General features: G+C 41.2%; 1 protein-coding gene across 1 annotated transcript in view; it reads left to right on the plus strand.

Moving 5' to 3' along the window:
* The window catches only part of PRKCA (protein kinase C alpha), a 390531-nt gene that overhangs the window by 139400 nt on the left and 232384 nt on the right, over window positions 1–18747 (plus strand). The window contains exon 3 of the mRNA XM_025999622.2: window positions 14878–14960. Within this exon, the coding sequence (XP_025855407.1) occupies window positions 14878–14960 (83 nt within the window). The remainder of the gene's footprint in view (window positions 1–14877; window positions 14961–18747) is intronic.

Here is an 18747-nt window from a genome sequence, read left to right on the forward strand (position 1 = left end):
GGACACCCGCTAACCTACTTTGCCTCTGCTGGGCTCTTAGCTGCTTTCCAGTTTCTTTTATTCTGTATAATGTGGTTAAAAGCATCTGTGCCACATGTCTCTGTGCGCATCTCTCATCATTTAAAAAAAAATTGCTAAGTCTGGGATTGTTATGCAAAACCAAAGTTTTTTTTTAAGATTTTTTGAGTATAGTTGACACACAATGTTACATTAATTTCAGGCGTACAACATAGTGATTCACAAGTGTAGCTGTGCTGTGCTCACAAGTGTAGCTGCCATCTGTCACCATACAATGCTATTTTAATACCATTGACTATATTCCCTATGCTGTACTTTTTATTCCCATGACTTATTCAGTAACTGCAAGCCTGTATCTCCCACTACCCTTCACCCATTTTGCCCACTTCTCCCCACCCCCCTGCCACCCTACCCCAACCATCAGTTTGTTCTGTGTATTTATAAGTCTGAATCTGCTTTTTGTTCTTTTTTTTTTTAGATTTCACATATAAGTAAAATCATATGGTATTTGTCCTTCTCTGACTTACTTCACTTAACACAATATTCTCTAGATCTGTTCATGTTGTCGAAAATGGCAAGAAAGCATCCTTTTTATGACAGAACAAAAGGTTTTTAAGCAAACAAAGATTAGATGTTAACAGTTTTATGCTTTGTTTTAGAGTTCTTGTGCTTGGCTCAGCCACTGTCCTCAAGCATATTTCAGAGTTATTTTCTAATCTCTGGGTCCCCCATGGCTGAACACCTAGCTGTGTGAGTCATGCAATTGTATTAAATACCCGATAGACATACAACACAACACATTTAGGTGTGCACTGAGTAATTTTTTAAGAATCAGAAAGCACTTAACGGGCTTGCAACCTGGTGCTGTATCATCTTTAAAGTTATATTTTTAGTTAATACATTAATGGTTGAAAATTAGGAAATGCAGATGAACAAAAAAGTGAAATTACATCTTCCCAAACACTATCCTAGACACAGTCACTTTATCGCGTGGTCCATATCTTTACAGTGTCTTCCCCATGCAAAACCATGTACATTTAAAAAATCAGTAAATAGCTCTATTTTGTGATTGTGAAATGTAAGTTTGAAGCATTGTGTTTATAGATTTTAAAAGCCCTTTGGGGCAGCCCCAGGTGGCTCAGCGGTTTAGTGCCACCTTCGGCCCGGGGTGGGATCCTGGAGACCAGGGATCCAGTCCTGTGTTGGGCTCCCTGCATGGAGCCTGCTTCTCCCTCTGCTTTGCCTCTTTCTGTCTCTGTCTCATGCATAAATGGATGTAATCTTTTTTTTTTTTTTAAGCCCTTTGATCGGGGATCCCTGGGTGGCTCCACGGTTTAGCGCCTGCCTTTGGCCCAGGGCGCGATCCTGGAGTCCCGGGATCAAGTCCCACGTCGGGCTCCCGGTATGGAGCCTGCTTCTCCCTCTGCCTGTGTCTCTGCCCCCCCTCCCTCTATGTCTATGAATAAATAATAAATAAAATCTTAAAAAAAAAATAAAGCCCTTTGATCTTAAAATTTTGGATAGCAAGTCATTTGTTAATTTTCTTTGCTATATTTTCTGGCATAAGATTAATCAATGTAACATACTCTTTTTTTTTTTTTTCTTTCTTTCTTCTCTTTCTATGCCTAATGTCCTTGTACTAAAACTTTGCCTTTGTCTTAATCTTTCCCCACACGCTCACCACTGTTACTGTGGGCACTGGAATCCCCTAGATGCTTTCGAATTTCCTTTTTGGAAACTTGTAGCCTCATTGCTTTGTAATTATGTTGTGTTCCACATCCCTGATGCTTTATTAGTTCCCAACATATTTGATAAAAGGGAGGTAATTAGTGTATTATGGCTTTTTCTGAATTGTCCTCCAAGATAAGCAGAGAGAAATGCTACATGAGTAAAAATTTACATAATAATATGAACAGATTTTTGTCACATAAACTCAACATAATCCTTCTAGAAAATAAAGGCATTTTATTTGTGGAAACTTTCTGCAGGTATTCATCTCAAAGAATTAAAAATGACCCCTGTGTTATGGCCCTCAAATTTCAGAAGTGACACCATACCACGTTTGCTTTGATTAATCCCTGCATTTCTAAATAAACCTAAATGTCTTTTTTTTTTTTTTCCTAAATGTCTTTTCAATTCTGAGACGGTTCCCACCCCTGTTCCAATACTGACTGAAATCTAAGCCAAAATATGAAGCACTTTTCCCTAATTTACCCACAGGAGCTTTATAATTATATGACCAAAAAGGAAAGGGGGGAGGAGCAAGCACTGGATTCTGAAATGAGTGTTGAAATGAGTGTTCCAATATTTGGAACAACTTCATAATTTCCTTCTGTGAATCAGGACCAAGAGTAATATTTTCTCGATTGATATGAATCACATTCCTTTCCACCAGTGCTTAATTTCTCTGACCTCCTACCTGCCTCTGTAGTTTGCATGAGGCGGTCCGTGCCTATTTTCATATTTTACATAGATGTTGCTGCAGATGCTGTCAGATGACTGCCCATCGTGTTAAAAAAAAAAATGTCCCTCAACCTTTTGTCCTTTTTTCAGCCTCAGCAACAGCATCATTTCTGCCACCAATCTTCTGTAAACTTGAGGCTGGGAGAAGAGACCTTCCCTCGGTGCTCCCAGTGTGTACTGGGAAGACTTTACTGTCCTTCGTGATCTTGAAATTACTGGTTTGTGACTGTTTACTAGATTAGCCTTGGACCTGTTCAAAGTACCTGAGCCTTACTGATCTTCATAGACAGCCAGGTCTGGGATGTAGCTACTGCTCAATAAATACTGGTTGACCAGACTATACAACAAATGCTTTCCATTCACTGCCTGTGTTTCTTTACCACCTACTTGCCCACACTCTGTTTAGTTACTATTTTTATAGCCACCAAAGCCACAACCTGGAGTCCCTAATAGGTTTGTCTCAGCTACTTCCTGACTTGTGAGAGAGGCAATGGCAAATTTCCTTTGTGAGATATTCCCACCTTTCCTGTTTCAAGGCGCTCAGCTGTCTGCTTGCCTTTCTTGTAGGCTGACCCTGCTGATTCCTCTTCTCATCACTAAAGCACACCACCTCTCTTGAAAACTCACTTGGGATTGCCATCATCTCCCCCTGGGCAGCCACTGCCCTCAGAATCGTGCTTTATGAAATCCTAAAGTCCTCACATGCCTGCCAGCCTTCCTGGCCTTTAGGAGCTTCATAGAGATTTTTGAAAGGAGTGAATGAATAGATGAACATGCAACTTTACATCTGATCCATTTTCAAAATAAGCTATAAAATTACAAACACCAGGGAAGTAGGCCTGGCTCCTGGCCTTGACTTTCATTTTGCAACCAAATGGCTTGTTTGCTGAACAGATATGTGCTAAGGATGTTGACTCTTCATGTGACTGCCAAAACTTTGACTTAAGAATAAAACTGTAGCCTAGGATTAAACAGGAGCAGAGTAGAGGTAGAAAGGAATCCTGACCTTATTACCCATCCACCTAATCCCCCTAAAAAAGCTTTAGGGAGCCCAGTTTGAAAATGACTAAGTGGTTTCTTTGGAAGTCTTCTGATTCTGCTCTTCTCAGACTGTGATGTCTCAAATAGTAATATCCTCGTGAAGGTTAAGAGTTAAGGTGACTTCCTTGGGCTCTTTCTTGGTCCCTTGAGGATTTAAAATGTTAGTTTTCTGGGTGGTGTCATACTTGTGTGGAAACCTGTCATCTCACCACTAAAGATGGAGAAAGTCTTTTATGTACAATCCAGCATTGTACAAGCCTCGTTCTCCTGATTTGTCCTTGTTATCTTGAATGCAAATATCAGCTAGTACATTAAGTAGGACACACACACAAAGTCAAGGACTTTAATTTTGAGCTTCTGATGATACTTCTGTGTTGGATCTTTAAGAGTTCTGACTTCATTAAAGTCATTTATAATCATGAGCAAATGAATTTTTTTAAAAAAGATCTTATTTATTCATGAGACAGAGAGAGGCAGAGACACAGGCAGAGGGAGAAGCAGGCTCCATGCAGGGAGCCTGATGCGGAACTCGATCCTGGAACCCCAGGATCACGTCTTGGGCCAAAGGCAGGCGCTAAACCACTGAGCCACCAAGGGATTTTCATGAGCAAATGAATCTATACAAATGCCCCAGGGATTTTTTTTTTAATGTTACGGTTTCTATTTTATATCAACAATTGAGGTTTTATTTTTTTTTATGTTTTGATTTTTTACTTATTTATTTAAAAGAGAGCATAAGCAGTGGGGAGGAGCAGAGGGAGAAGGAGAAATAGACTGCCCGCTAAGCAGGGAATCTGACGTGGGGCTGTGTCCCAGAACCCTGGGATCACGACCTGAGTTGAAGGCAGGCTCTTGAACCAACTGAGCCACCCGGGTGCCCAAACAATTCAGGTTTTTAAAAACCACTTTTGCTTACAATCATCCATAATCTTTGTGGGCCCTTACTTTTCCCAGTGGAAGTGGAAACAGAACACTGATTCCTTACTTGAACTGCTCATTGCTGCTTTGGATTTGAAGGTCCTCTCAGTCACCATTGGTGACAGAGGTGAATTTCATGGGCACAGGTATGCTGTCCTAGAGAGCTGTCAGCGAAAAGTGACTTGAACGCCTTCCTACTTGTTGATATCACTTAATTGAAGTCTGAAGTTTATTTACTATGAATCCTTTTCCTGGACACTTCAGACTTTTTCTTCATAACTTGGGCTCCATTTGGGAAGTGGGGTGTTGTGGTTTTCTTGACAACACATAGCTCTGATTAAAACTTTCATTCACTGAATCTTTTTGAGAGACTGCCTTCTCTTCTATATTTTTTTAGGATTTTATTTTAGAGATCTAAGGAGCACAAGCAGGGGGAGGGATAAAGGGAGAGGGCCAAGCAGATCCCATGCTGAGGGTGGAGCCTGATCTGGGGCTTAATCCCACAACCCTGAGATGATCTGAGCCGAAATCAAGAGCCGGATACTTAACCTACTAAACCACCTAGGCACCCCTACATATTAGTTTTCTGAAGCTGTTCTAACAACCACAAACTAGGTGGCTTAACCCAAGTATTTCTCCATTTTGGAGGTTAGAAATCTGAGATTAAGGTTCTCAGCACTGTTGGTTTCTTCTGAAGACAGTGAGGGAGAATGACTCTCCCCATGTCTGGTGGTTTGCTGGCAATCATTGGAATTCCTTGGCTTGTGGAGGTATCAGCCCAATTTCTGCCTTCATCTTCACATGTGTGTCTGAATTTCCCCATTCTATAAGGACACCAGTCTTACTAGATTAGGGCCTGCCCTGTGCCAGTATGACTTCATGCTAATGAATTACATCTGCAAGAACCCTATTTCTAAGTAATTTCACATTCTGAGGTTCTGGAGATTAGAACTTCAACATACGAATTTAGGGCTGGGATGGGGGGAGGGGGTAACAGTTCAACCCATAACAGGATGAGTAATGCCTGAAATGATAAGATGACATTTTTATTTGGCAATTCTGCGTAGGAGAGAAGAGTAGAAATAATGTATTACACCGAGGGTGCTTCAGAGACTACCTAGAAAGACAACTTTTAGAGGAACCTAAAGTCTGTCTTATGAAAGAACTGAGACTATTCTTGACATACTAAGTGTAAAAGTAACTTATTTTTGAATTCTCTGCTCTGGTTTTTTTCTAACCAGCTCTTTGTCAATATTATCATGATAATTTCTCAGTGGCCCTTGATTAATGGCTGGGGTGGTGGGGGAGAAGAGCTCAACCACTGGGGTAAAAACCCATCTAACTTATTCTCCTAGCCTTTTATGATGGACATATCCAAACACCTGCAAACATAGTGAGAATAGACCATATATACCTGTCTCACAGCTTCTATAATTGTTGACTTGTACCAGTTTTGTTTCATCTTTTTTCTTCTTGCTGGAGTCTGTTGGAACAAGTTGGAGACATAATGTATTTCCACTTGTCTAAATTTAAGATAATAGATGTTATACTTTTGCTATATTAAAATTGAGAAAGGCATAACTATTCAGTGATAAATATTACAAAATATATACCCTGGCTTTTACATTATAACGAATTAAAGGAGGGAAAAAAAGTGGAAGATAAAGGGGATGGAGAGGCAGAGGAATAAAGAAAGGATATGAGATACCAACTCCTTTGTACATCTTTCTTTTAACTAGACCCTGAGCTTCCCTGTGAGCAGAAATGGTCTTGGCTACCCCTAGGCCTTCATGTATTGCCAGAGTATAGGTGTATAGTAGGTGCCCAATAAATATTTGCTAGATAACTGAATGAAAAACGGATGAGTGATAATTCCCCAAAAGGCTTGCCCAGAAAGATACATAGATATGCTCAGAAAAACACATTTAGAGATGGAAGAAAGGAGAGACTCCATTTCATTGCCTCTTGTAGTCTCCAGAATAGTTCTTCCAATGCTGTCACAATGTAGCTTTTTTTTACAACCTTAGTAAAAAAGAAAACAGATGTATCCCAGTTGAGCACCCACCCCAGGATGGATGAAATTAATTTATAAATTAGAAGCTTCCTCTATGCAGTAGGAGTCCATTCTTCATCTGGGCTGTGTTCTTACCATTTTCTCTTTTCTCAGAATTCTGGAGCTGAAGTTTCTTTTGCCTGCCATTCTGGGAAAGGTTTGGGGGTACTGTTAAACAAGTGGTATGCACTTTGCTGAGACTAGTTTTGGGGTCCCTAAAATTCAGACCGATGGTCTTCGGCACGAGTTACCTCTGAGCAGAGGAAGCAGGTCATGCTGTCCTGGAATTAATGAGGTTTTAGGCTGGAAGAGGGAGGGAAGGAAGGCCTCCTCCTAGAGCCCAGCTCACCTTCTTAACTCCTTGCAAGTCTCGTAGACCCCAGTTTGGGTCCTTTAAGACTGAAAAAAATAAAAGACCTGAATATATTAGAGTGAACCCTAATATAAACTGTGGATTTGGGGAGATAATGATGTGTCAGTGAGGTTCATCAGTTGTAACAAATGTACCTCTCCGTGGGGATGTTGAAAGTAGAGGAATCTATGTATGTGTGGGGACAGGGAGTCTACAGGGAATCTCTTTATTTTCCCCCTCAATTTTCTGTGAACCTAACTGCTTAAAAAGTCTTCGAAAAAATACTGCTGAGAGAAGTCTGGTATTACAGGCTTGATAAAGTCTTGGGTAGAATGGATGTAATTTATCAAAAAGGAAACCCGAAGTGCATGTTGGGTGGCCAGTGTTCAGATAGAGAGTCCTATTGCCAAGTTATTAAGGTTTTCTATGCCCTTAGGAACTTAAAAAGGAAGTTGGGTTCTTTCGATTTCAAAATCACAAAAACATGGCAGGGTCTGGGCTTAAAAATCAAGCCTTAGGATTTTCCTTAAAACACATTAGCCTGAGTTTTGTCATATATTTTTAAGGGATTTTTTTTTCTATAAAACATTTGGGCCTTTATACTAGATTGACTTAAGGAATTAAGACTGTTACTGATGTATATTGATGGTATCAGAAAAGTATATCCTGTTTCAGTTCTAGGTTGAAGAATATGAGAAAAAGTAAAAGGGAGGCTCTGTATCAAGGACCTGTTGACCTATGTCATTGTGGTGCTGTCATTATCAGTCTCCTAAGTGTGTGGCTTTTGGGCCATAAGGGGCCATATCTCATTCTCAAATCTAATCTTTACTCCTTGGCTCTAGAAGAATCGTTTATACCAGTGATGGCCCAACTGTTCTTGAAATTCATTTTCCCTCAACTTCCTCCAGTCCCCTAAGTCAGGGCTCTGTCCTCTCACTTCCCAGCTGCTACTTCCATTTCACCATCAGCCGCTGATGTGGGTGTTCCCAAGACTCTTCCCTACAACCTAGAGTTCATCCACCATTTTCTCTTCAGATCTCAGCTATGCAGACACCTCTCAGAATTTGGTCTGCACGCCCCCAGCTGCCTTTGGACCTCTAACCCTGAAGTTCTGCTTGCTTGCCTGACACCTCTATTTGAGTGACCCAGCAGCATAGGGTGCTCACTTTGCCCAGGCTATGAATTTTGGGGTTCCAGTTCATTCTTATCTCTTGGCCTCCTTCATTTCCCACAACCTGCCAATTCACCCTTTGTCATTTTACATCTCTTTTGGCTGCAAGTACAGAAAATCCCATGTACAGGGGCACACACCATAAAAGCATGTGCGCTATGATCTTACATATGCAGGTATACTAAATTACACGGTATACATTGGAGACATAAAAGCATGTGTGCTATGATCTTACATATGCAGGTATACTAAATTACACGGTATACATTGGAGACCCATGAAAGGGTCCTTGATGGCTCACGTATCTGAAAAGTCTAGAGGGGAGTGCTGTGCCAACACCAAGATCTGGTTTCTTTTTCTCCTTAGTGTTACATGCTGTGTCCCCTTAAGGTTCTACTCTGAGCTGCGAGATGGCAACCCTGTTTGCCCAGTTGATCTGACCCAGTAACCAGGAGACGCCTTTTGTATTCAGTCTTTCTGCTTTCTCTAAAAATGTATCGCGAATCCAACCAGGAAGGAGCTCACGCACACACACACACACACACAGTGCCATCGATAGGACTTGGTGACCTTAGAGAAGAAGAACAGGTTAAAGATGATTCTCCTGGGGGAGGGATGGAGAGGGATGAGGTGCCTGACCAGAAAGGGGAATGCTGGAGGTTTTGAGACTTTATCAGGAGCATGCGCACTAATTCTTAAAGGCAGAATCTGTGCTGCCTGAAGAATGTCATCCCTTCTGGTAATATGTGATAAAGCACATTTACTTGATTTGTTTTCATACAACTTGAACATGTATCCCACGAGAAGACTGTTTTCATTGTTACAAATTTGAAACCAATAATTTTCTTTGAGCATGCAAATATAACATAAGCTCAAATTTTCATGACTTTCCCTACAAAGCTGAAAGTGGTTCACTTGCCTTAGAGATTTTCATTTCATTGTATTCTGATGTGACGCTACCTTTCATTAATCCCTTCCAGCTAAGCAAAATTTAATTAAAACCACCTCACATGATGGCAACCATTCATGTATTTAAAAAAAGGAACTTGAGGAAACTCAGCTAGCTTCCAGTCTTCTGTTCTAAACAAAATTGGACGATTACCTGTAGTAGGTTTTTATTTCTTGATTTGGAGATTTGTTACATAATGCGTACCCTCTCCCATTCATTTTGGGTAGCAGGGAGTTTTTATGCATATGTTCCATTTTATCAGACTCTGACCTGAATTTTGAAATCAGGTGGGTGATTTCACAGAGGGTGAAAAGGAAAAGAAATGATTTCTTGAAGAGAAACGGAAAGTGATAGATTTTTTCTCTTCAATGCACATGGCAATCCATGTCATGTGTACATAGGGGTAGTCCCATTTTACACATAGATTGAGCATGAGTGTCACAAGGATTTGGTTAAAAAAAAAAAAAAAAAGCCTGAGCCTTCAGTCTGACAGTCCTGGTCTCCATCAGCATTACTGACAATCACCACTGGTGAGTGAGATGGGAGGGTTGGTGGGACACGTCTCTGGTCTCCAGCAGTCATGGGAGTACTCTGCTCTGAATTTCCCCCATGTCCCCACTCTATTTGGTCACTGACTTTATTAAAAATTTTATGCGATCGGAGCAAATAACTCTTTCTTGGTTTCATAACTAAGCTGTGAACAAAAATAACTACAGAAAATTCACATATGCAGGACTGCAAGGCTCTCTCATTTCTAATTTCATAAATATCATTCCAGGTTGATGAATAAATTGTGGTAAAATATACATACCCTAAAACTTACCGTTTTGATCATCTCAAATATACAATTGAGTGGCATGTGCATTGACAGTGCCTTGTGAAACCATCACCACCATCGATCTCCAGAACTCGGTTGTTCCAAATAGGACTCTACCCTTTTAGCGCTAACTCCCCACTCTTCTTCCCCAGCCCTGTTCTACCTTCTGTCTCTGGGTTTGACTACTCTGGGCACCTTGTATAAGTGGAATCATACAGTAATCTCTCCTTTTGTGTCAGCTTCTTTCTCTTAGCATAATGTTCTCAGAGTTCATCCATGTTGTAGCATGTGTCAGAATCTTTCCCTTTTAAGGCTGAACAATCTGTATGGATATATTGCATTCTGTTTATTCATCTGTTGATGGACATTTAAGTTGTGTCCAACTTTGTTGCTGCTGCTGTGAACATGGATGTGCAAATATCCGAGACCTAGAAGTGGAATCGTTGGAACATAGGGTAGTTCTGTGTTTGCCTTTCGTACTGTGTTACATTGTCCCTAGAGATGGACAAGCGTTCCGATTTCTCCTCATCTTCCCCATCACATGTTTTGTTTTAATAGCCTTCCTAGTGGGCATGAGGTGGTGACTAATCACCTTCAATTAGAATTTTCCCTCCTGTCAGAGCTGTTGCTGCACCTACTTGATTTATGTGTGATCCATGTTGGGAGCATTTGTAAGGAGCAGTTTGCATTGACCAGCAGGTAGCTGTAGCTGATTCCTATATATGTAGCATCAATTCACCACAAGGTTTTTTGTTTTTTTAGTAAAGCTCTTTGTTTAAATGAAATAATGATAAATGTCTCTGGGTTTGCCACTTGCCGGAGATCACTCTGGAGAACATTCTCTGGTATCAAGAGCCCCAAGTCATCCATCTGCGTGATGACATTTGGCGCAGAAACCAAGCTCTCTACAGTTCCTCCAGGGGTGTCTAATGAGCCAAGACCATTAGAGTTAAATCAATTCTGATCAAATTCATGGGGGTACAGTGTCAGAAGGGAATGTTTCTCTCTCACTGAGTGTTTGGCTTTCAGATTGTTCTTGGTTGGGTTTTGCTCACTTTAATGAGCACAAGTGAAAACCACTGTTAACATCAACATGGCAGCATCAGCACCCACCTCTATATTTTGGAAGTCATTGTGCGTTCTTGAGCCAACAGGGGTAACTGTTATTCTGTCTTGGAAATCTACTTCTGACAGATGGTGAACACTCTTCCTTAATTTCCATTTAGCTTTACTTCCGTAAGTAAGATTAGCATGTGATATGGATCAGTTGATGAAGCACCCTCAATTTTAAAGCCAGATAATGTTAAGAATCACTATTTGGCCAAACCTGTGGTCTTTATTTATTTATTTTTGTCCTCCCATGTCATTTGCTTCATGTGATTCTGCATTTCATGTGTCATCCATCACTGTTGGGTAGCATAAGCATATCACATAGAGGATTAGAGGAAGGCGATTTTGTGCTTAGAAAATAATTGAATGAAGATTTACTTTGTGACTTTAAGCTGCAGGACAGCTTCATATTTTAAAACCTATCATTTGGTTGTATAAGCAGACATGCCCCGAAGTCTTGGGGAATGGGGCTTCATCTCAGTTTTATTGGCCAGCCTGTGCTTGCTTAAGCAAAGGCTTGTTTAAGCACCAATGGTCCAGCTCCAGGATAGGTCATGGAACAGAAAGAGTCTGCCCTGACGTGTGTGGCTCCACTTCCTGCCTGCCAAGGTCAGACAAGTATGTTTGAAATGCATACTGGGTGACACAACTGCCTTACCCTCAACTCTTCCCCAGCTCCCCTGGCTCTAGATAGCATGATGAGATGAAGACGTTTAGAATTCCGAATAAAAATAAAAACCGTTCCTAATTTTTAGCCTGGGGAAACTATGCTGTCCATCTCCAGGTAAACCCAACACATTCTCTTCTATTATTATAGAGCCAATCTGTTCCTCATTCTTCAGCTACCCTAGCAAGACTTTCTCAAATGTTGGCAATATATTGTCTTACAAAATATGCATTACCCGATTTCGTTTGGAACTTGAAACCAAAGGTCAAGGTCCACCATCCGTCGTTTTGGAATCTCTGGTCGCTGCACAGCTTTCTGGGATGGCCTCTCCCTAACAAATGCTGTATGCAGCCAGAGCCTGCCAATGCAGGGCTCCTCTTCCCTGCCCATGGGGTGGGGACAGAGATGGGATAGGAGGACGGGGGATAACTGGGCTTTCTCTTGCCTTCCCATAGTCACCTAGACGTGGGCATGTTGTTCTTTCTCTGAAGTTCATCCATTCTGAATCTTGAATCTTTGAACAGGCTTTACAGGGTCTTTATCCTCCATATAGCTCACATGGATGAGCAGCTCTCACAGGACTCTTTTTTCCACCTCCTGTTGGGTGAATCTAATCATTTCTAGATGTGACTTTCATGTAAGGCAGGAGGGAGCAGGAGGTAGCTAAGGTAGGCCAGGAGGAAGTAATTTTGGGGGTAGGTGGGACTTTTTTTTTTTTTTTTTTTTACTGCTTCTGCAAATTATATACTGTATAGTGAGGGCCTGGAGCTTCTTGGGATAAAACTGGATATGAGATTTTTTTGAGGCATATGTTAGAAATACTTGTGGGTAGAGATTTATAAGTGCCTTTACAGGTAAATGGGAATAGAAAGGATGGATAGAAAAAAACCATCCAAATGGATTTGATAAATACAGGTTTTCTTAAGTGTTCACCTGAATGCAGAGGTGGTTTAAAATGAAGAAAAAAAAAAAGCAACAAAAACCCCAGTATGTTGAACGATTAAAGAGGGAATCTGCTCATTTTCCCTTCAAAACATCATACCCATAATAAACTATGATGAGGAAATAATGCTCCTGTGACCCTTTTCCTTTCGTAATTTATCTTTCTAATTCTAGTGAGTGAGCAATGACTTTGTGCCTGGGGAGAGTGAGCAGATGAGATTAATTTGTGCCATCACAGCTCTGCTTTATTATCCATCCTGGAGAGGGTTGCAGTGGAGATGCTTTTAGCAGAAACATCGTGAAAAAGCTGCTCTGAGGGCTTGGAGGAGCTAAGTGCTGCCCTTTGCAGTGTCTTGGCACTGCTGAGGCAGTTGGGAGCTAGCTCTCTATGGCTTCACTGTCCTCTCCTGCCCTCCTGGTGGACAGGTACAATGGCCAGGGCAGGCAGCCAAGGAGAACCCTTTACTTGGGCATCTCTGCTTCCAGAAGGATGCTCTTCAAAACCTCTTCAGTTGTCCCTTCCTATGGATGGTTCTCTCCAATATCTGACTCTGCTTGCTCATACCAGACCCACATTTTTTTTTTAAAGAAGTATTTTTCTAGTGACATTGTATTATGACCATCTTAAAAGGAAACTTTTAAAACGACCATCCTTTATCCATTACCCTGACAGGGCATACCCACATCTTCACCCTCTGGTTATTTTATAGATCTAAAACACACATATATGTGTACACACACACATATTTACATGTAATGTATTTATTTTAAGTGTAATTCCTTCCACATACTCCTTTTCTTGTCACCCATGTATAAAATCTTGGCATTGCCTCATATCTTTTCTGCTCCTGTCAATGGCTTAGGACACAGTGGAAGGAAGGGGGGAAATGATATTTTCTGTTTGGTAAACTATAGATATTGATGCATATTACATAGCATTGTGAGGACTCAGATATTGTATATGAAAGGGACTCATCAAAATGATAGGATGCTCAGAAGTATCCGGTCTGTTGGCAAGTCTAGTCCATTCTGAAATTTCTCTGGCATTTATTATTTCCGTTTCTTAGCAGACCAAATAATGATGGGCAATTACTTTCATTCGCAGACTAGACAAGAGGCTTCTAATTGGACCTCATGGTCCAAATCTGGTCCATTAAAGTCTTCCTGTTCCTACCATTTGGCCTTCTAAAGCACTGTTTTTGTGCATGTTACCCCGGTCAAATCTTTCAGTCGCTGCCAATGCTTATGAGAAACCTCTTGAATGTCTTCATGGCCACTCAAAGCCCTCTGCTTACATTCTCAGCATGAAGCTTCATACTTACTCTGCTCTTGGGATCTCAGCTCTCAGCAAACCTGCCATCTTCTCCCCTCTCACTGAAACAACTGACCCTCTTCAGTTGAATTTGTGGCCACATGTGCAAGGAGTTGTGGTATCGTTGAGGGGAGAAAAGAGCCCAGAGTCTGGGGAGCTCTAGCCGCCTTCTGTAGCATAAGATAGGGCTTACCCAGTATGTAGGTGGGCCTATTTTTTAGTGGGTTGTTCAACAAAGAACAGTGGTCATACCCTTCAGTAAACTTATAAGCTTTTGAAAAAGGATAGACTAGGTCATTTATTTTTTTGTGTCTTTCACGTTATATTACCCATAAAGCCCTTTAGGGGATTACTAATTGTAACAGCTCTTTTATTGATCCATCCTGAATGTTTATCAAAACCATGTTGAACTTACTGAAAATATTTGCCGTGTAGTAGATTGGATCAAATTGTGGGGACTCCCCTCAGCTGGTGACAACATTTGGAACAAGCAGGACATACAAGAAGGTGTTAAGGTGTTCACCCTTTTTTTTTTTTTCTTTTTCCATTTCAAAGGGGTGTTTTCTATAGATTAGGTTTGTGTATCAATGAGTTCTTTGAATTCAGAATTCTGCTGAGGAAGTTCTGCAACCACATAGATATCCCTTTAGGTATGACCTGTTATGTTTTAATTTTCCCCACAGGGTATGATGTGTATAGATCTTGATATGCATGTGTGTGTGTATTGGTAAAGGACAGTGCAAAGTAGTTTAAATTTAGATTGACGCTTTATATCTTGGGAAACTGTCTTATGAACTCTGGCCCTGTTTCTCTCTCCCTCAACTTTAAAGAATAAACTAGTGTTTAGGTCTCTTTGGGCCCTGTCAGACATGGCATTTTATGGTTCTATTATCTGTACGTCCACATAATACCAAGCTGAGTTGAATAAGATGCCTTCTGATTGCTGTTTGAGATTCTGTCTATAGTGAAATTAAACTGACTTCTAATAGGACATAGTCTTGCTTTGGACAACAAAGCTTGTGTGTTTAAATTACTAATTTCAGTTTTCTTTTTCTCTCCACCAGTTTGCTGTTTTGTGGTTCACAAGAGGTGCCATGAATTTGTCACTTTTTCTTGTCCGGGTGCAGATAAGGGACCCGACACTGATGTAAGTAGTCTGGAAGCTGTTATTTGATTTAATGGAGATTTGTGACTTCACCTTTTTTTAATGCCTGTACAACTGTTGTTTTGGCACATACCCTTAATGGGAAGACTTGCCAATGAGTCCTGTACAACTTTGACTTGTACTAACGTACAGATCTATAGTCCTTTTGAGCCATGGCAAGAAGACTTCAGGGTCAGAGGAGAATTTGTTAGCTTGTACTCTTCCACTCTGGGCAACCACATGGACTAAATCCACCAACTTTATAGTGAGAGCTTTCACAAACACAGTGTGGTTCTTTTCTGAAAATGTTAACAAATTTCACAACAAAAGTAAATCACCCTTTACCGTTCACCCTAACAGTTGGTTAACTAATAGGACTGTCCTTGCTTTTGGCCAACGTAACATGCCTTTTTCTACTTTGCTTTATGAGATCCTTTCTTTTCATTATGTATTATAAATGCTGCTGTTGATTTAAATAATTTAGCATCTGTTCCACTGAACAACTGATCTCTGAAGCTGCCCATGTGTGAACACGTAATTTTATTTGTGCCCTAATTCCGTCTGTCTCTAGTGAGCGTCTCTTGCATCTCTTGTTTACTGAAAAATGGGATCAGCAAAGGAGAGTGGGAGTCAGGAGGCCTGGGAAATCCCAATATCTAAAATATATTGAGTGGAAAATTGGGCTGTTATATGGAAAATACTTTAACAGGAAAAAAGAAATTTGCAGGGGAGGCCTGAGGAGGAGACACTTCTATTCTGAATTGCTTTTGCTGGATCACTTCAGTCACAAATACTTAAATTACGTGCTCCAAGTGTGATTCCTACCTTTGACTCTTGTTCCCATCAGGAAACACAGATTTCAAAGTGGCTTTCTCAGAGCAGGCAGGGCTGAATTCTTCCCTTTTCTGAAGAGGGCATACTCATGGTGAGCTCTTAGGGGTTCATATTTATGTTGTTTTATAGGACATGTAACAAAGGAACTTACTGTTGCACCCTGAGCACCTGGGAACATGCTGTGTTTTGGTTAAGAAGCTGGAGGAAGCCGTAGAGCAGAAGCCTTGGGCTCAGAGCCACCAATGGCCTGCAAAGGCTCAAAATGTGGGAGCTTCAGAGATAATCCTGTTTTCTGTCTTCACAGACCAGAAGGTCCACGTCCATGAACGACCCACCTATATACAAAAAAGTAGTGTGCTCCACCTGACCCTTGCACATTCCCCTTCTTTCAGGAATATTGTTTCCACATTTTTGGCATCCTAGAGGTAAAAATAGGTGTAGATAAAAAGTACCAGCTTTCCTGAAAGTTGGCCTCAAGCATCACATGGTGTTTCTTTGGCCACCTTGGTCATTATTCTGAATCCATCCTTCTGTTCTCCCATTTTAGCTCCAGCAGGAATGGGGTGTGATAGGGGATTGGCAGGCCATAGGGGTGTAGTTATTGCCTGACTTCTTTCCCTCCTTCCACTTCTTCATTCTTTTGCTTAAGTACTATATGTATTTTTTTTTTGAAGATTTATTTGTTTGAAAGAGCACGAGCTCACACAGGGAAATGGGGGTAGAGTCAGAGAGAGGAGGAGAGAATCTCAAGCACACTCCCCACTGAGTATGGAGCCCAGTGTGGAACTCAGTCATATGACGCTGAGATCATGACCTGAGCCAAAATTACTAATTGGATGCTTAACTGAATCATCCAGGTGCCCCAAATACTTGTTATTAAGTACAAAGTATGGGAAAAGATAGGCATGGAAGATATCACTAATTAAAATAGGGTAAACGTTCTCTGAATGTGTTTACCTAAGAGACCTCCTCTAGGTGATCAGAGGCTTTCCCAAAGAAATGGCATTTAAACCAAGCTTCCGGAACAAGATAGGCAAGCACAAGGGAAACGTGCATGTGTGTGTATGTGCTAGGGCATATGGAGCCCCATGAAAAACCATTCCAGGCCAAGGGAAAAGCAAGTGAGAAAGCCCTGATGTGGGAAGTTTAGTGTGTGAGAGAAGAAGAGCAAGCTGGTAATCAGATGTGTAGTTAAGGATTTTGAACACAATCTTAGGAGCAGTAAGGATCCTGAAAGAAGCTTTAAATTAGGAACAATGTGTTGATCCTTTTGGTACGGTAACAGGATTTCTCTGGTTTCCTTATGGGAAATGGACCAGGTTAGGGGGTGAGTGAAAATGGGGAAATACCAAAGGATGAAGAATCAGCATGGAGGGCAAGGTAGCAGAAGCTTGGGGGGGAGGTAGGAGAAGTGTGGATGGGCAGAGTGAACTCATTCAAGATGCATTGAGGAGCTGAATCTGGAGCCCTTGGCCATTGGTGGGGGATCAGGGAGATGGAGGTGTTGAGGAAAAACTCTCGGGCTTCAGGCCTAAACCTGTGAATGGATGGAGGCCATCAAGACCATGGAGGGAGAATGTATTGGGGAGTATAGGATGATAGGGCAGATCAAGGGTTTCACTTTGGACATGTGTAGTTTAAGTCGGGCATTGAGAAGACCATTGTCTATGAATGCAGGTATGGAGGTTGAAAGTAGAGGGTATCCTAAAGATAAAGATTCCCCTCCTCTGGTTTTCGTTAGTTTTAAGCTTTGGGTGTGGATCATTTTGCCTAGAGAATGGGGTACATAGAATGAGAAGAAGAGATTAGGGTCCAGGAGAGAGCATTAGTGGATTGGATAAAAGAGGGAAGGCAAGACCAAGGAGAAGCAGGAAGAGAAGTAGGAGGAAGACGACCAGGTAGTGATGTTCTAGCAATTTCCTAGAAGGGCTGTAGGCTAGCTCTCTGCTTATGTCATGAATTCTATAAGCTTTCAATACTACACATAAAGAGTTAGTATACATCCCAGTTCGTGCAGGACTGTCATGTTTACATGGGGAAGTTTTGGGTTATGCCTGCTACAGATTAGTTCATGCCTGTTAAATTCTTACCCTGTTTTGATGATCGCTATGTAGCCACTCTACTCCTAGAACCCCAAGCCAGGCAGGAAGCCTTAGTGATGGTCTGTTGGTAAGATACAATGGGATGCACACCTGTGAGCTGATGTGTTCATTCTGAGGTTTTCCCTACTCCCTGTTGTATTGACCTGCTATAGATGGTCTGTCTCACATCTTAATATCTGTGAAAGTGAAGATAAGAGAGGATTTTTTTTTTTAATATGAGAGGAAAAAAAGTACTTGAACAGTCTGTCCGTTCTCTTCCAAGAAAAAAATTTGCCTCTTGGTTGTTGGGGCTTTGTGCAGCCGGGGCATGAGAAGTGTGTGTCTGTGTGCAGGGCAATTTTATTTATTGTACAAATCTGCAAGGTGCTCAGACTTAAACTGCACCAGAGAGGTAGTTGGAAAACCATAAAGGTGTCAGGACACAGAGCTGAGATGAGATGGTAGGATTTTATTTTATCTTTCTTGAATACATTTTAAAGTCCTAGAATTATAGAGCTGAAAGGAGTGGTGAAGACTTATCTAGGTTAACCTTATTTTTTAGATGAGGAGAACAAAGCATATAAAAGATGTAAATGATTGGGGGACACTGCAACAGGTCTCTTGAGTGTCCAAGAGGTTTGTGGATGATTCGAGGCTGTGAAAGGAAAGAAGGGGGGAGGGTCTTCTGTGGTGGCCTGATTGTCCTGTCAGTGGAGAAGTTGCTACTATTACCATGGTGTAATCCTTCAAAGTTCTGTTTAAGCATTTAGAAAAATGCTAACAGGCATGGGAAAGGCCAGTTAATGGAATGGAAGGATCAGGAAACACAAAATATGTAGTTTTTTTCCTCTTAAGTTGTATTTTTTCCCCCTGAA

The sequence above is a fragment of the Vulpes vulpes genome, chromosome 2 (assembly GCF_048418805.1).
Source record: "Vulpes vulpes isolate BD-2025 chromosome 2, VulVul3, whole genome shotgun sequence".
NCBI classification, from domain to species: domain Eukaryota; kingdom Metazoa; phylum Chordata; class Mammalia; order Carnivora; family Canidae; genus Vulpes; species Vulpes vulpes.